Source organism: Egretta garzetta, unplaced genomic scaffold, assembly GCF_000687185.1.
Source record: "Egretta garzetta isolate BGI_Z169 unplaced genomic scaffold, ASM68718v1 scaffold105, whole genome shotgun sequence".
Lineage (NCBI taxonomy): Eukaryota > Metazoa > Chordata > Aves > Pelecaniformes > Ardeidae > Egretta > Egretta garzetta.
In genome coordinates, this window is record NW_009259598.1 from 629495 (window position 1) to 631189 (window position 1695).

General features: G+C 53.1%; 1 protein-coding gene across 1 annotated transcript in view; it reads left to right on the forward strand.

Annotated features, from left to right (window-relative positions):
- The window catches only part of TCP11 (t-complex 11), an 11097-nt gene continuing 9402 nt past the window's right edge, over positions 1-1695 (forward strand). Inside the window, 2 exon segments of the mRNA XM_035893733.1 lie at positions 1-8; positions 1057-1184. Coding sequence (XP_035749626.1) covers positions 1-8; positions 1057-1184 — 136 coding nt within the window.

The following is a 1695-nucleotide window of genomic DNA, read 5'->3' on the forward strand; positions in this document are numbered from 1 at the left end:
ATGGCGAGGCCCAGGGACCCCCCAGCCCCTGCCCCACGTCCCCACCGTGCTCTGTGACCTCCCGGCTCCAGCCCCCGACTGCGCAGGTGTCAGCTGGTGTTAACTTAGGAAATAAACTGGGAAGGGAAAGAAATAGGGGAAGGGAGAAAAAAGGCAAATTCTCCATCGGCATGTGAGGAGCCTCATCCCAGACTGGGCGTTCTGTCCCACAGAGGATTTAATCCCAGTCCACGCAAAGCCAAGGGAAGGTTATAGCAAGCAGGCAGGCGGCCAGAGTCGTCCACTGCTTTCTGGGCCCACCGGAACACAAAATGGACAAAACCAGATGAATAAAGCGAGGAGGAGTGACGTGCGGACACAGCCCCCCCCATCTGTGAGGTTGTGCAGTAGCTCTGGGTATTCAGCGCTGGGCAGCACGGGGGGTGGTCCCACCAAAGTCGTGCGCACCTCCCCGCGGCAGCTCGCCCCGGTTATGGGTAGCAAAGCGTTACCCAGACATCGAGTTTCCCAATACATAGGCACAGCCTGTCCCGGCTTCGTAGTAAAATTAGTTTCAAGAGGTCGTTTCCATAAGTCCCTCCCGACTGCGCTTTGCTCAGTGATTTGAGTCGGTGGTCTTCAGGGGTCGTTTACTTCATCCACTCCTCTTCTTCACCTTGTCCTTTTGGTGAACCCCAGCTTCTACTCCACCCCTTGTCCTTGCACAGACTCAGTTGCTCCAACTGCAGGGTTGGTTTAAGCCAGTTCTTAAGGCAAATTCCTGCTTCTTACCAAGAACTGTCCTTCGTAAGGAGATGCAAATCTTCCTGCCTCAGTTAGTTCGCGCAAGAGTTAGCAAAACATTTGAGCACTATCAATTCGATTCTCTGGGCTACACAGCGATCTAGACAATTATTACGCAGCATCTTGCCTACTAAGATTCCCTTAAGCCCTTCTCTCATACGAACCCTGCACCGTGGTGGGACCGGGCGCGTCCCAGGCCCCATCGCTCGCCCGGGGTCTCGCTGTCCCCCAGCCCACCTGGGCCCTCACCCACGCTGCTTTCCCCTCCCCCAGGTTTGTGGAGACGGTGGAGCTGCAGATCAGCCTGAAGAACTATGACCCGCAGAAAGACAAGCGGTTCTCCGGAAACGGCAGGTTGCGCAACACCCTAGGAAAGTGTTACATAGACATGAAGTTTCCCAGTACGCCTATACATAGGCAGAACCTGTCCCCGCTTCGTATTAAAATTAGTTTCCAGAGGTCATTTCCATAAGTCCCTCCCGACTACGCGTGCCCAGTGATTTGAGTCGGTGGTCTTTAGGGGTCGTTTACTTCATCCACTCCTCTTCTTCACCTTGTCCTTTTGGTGAACTCCAGCTTCTACCCCCCTTATTCTGCTGTCAGAACAACACAGCCGGTACCAGCCGGCTCCCCATCCTTGGCTATCCTCATACCAACCTTGGCTATCCTCATACTGACGTTGGCTATCCTCATACCAACATTGGCTATCCTCACACCCACACAGTGCCAGACGCTTTGCTCTCCTACACGCCTTCCAAGGCCTGTAACAAAGATGGGCCATTTCCTACTAATCTCTCCACTTCCACATTCCCTACAGTGATAATTTGTTACCTATAGTTTGCTCCATAGGATTAGTAAATTAATCTAAAACACAACGCCAGCAATTTAGGATGGATCTACAGCTGGCTTCAC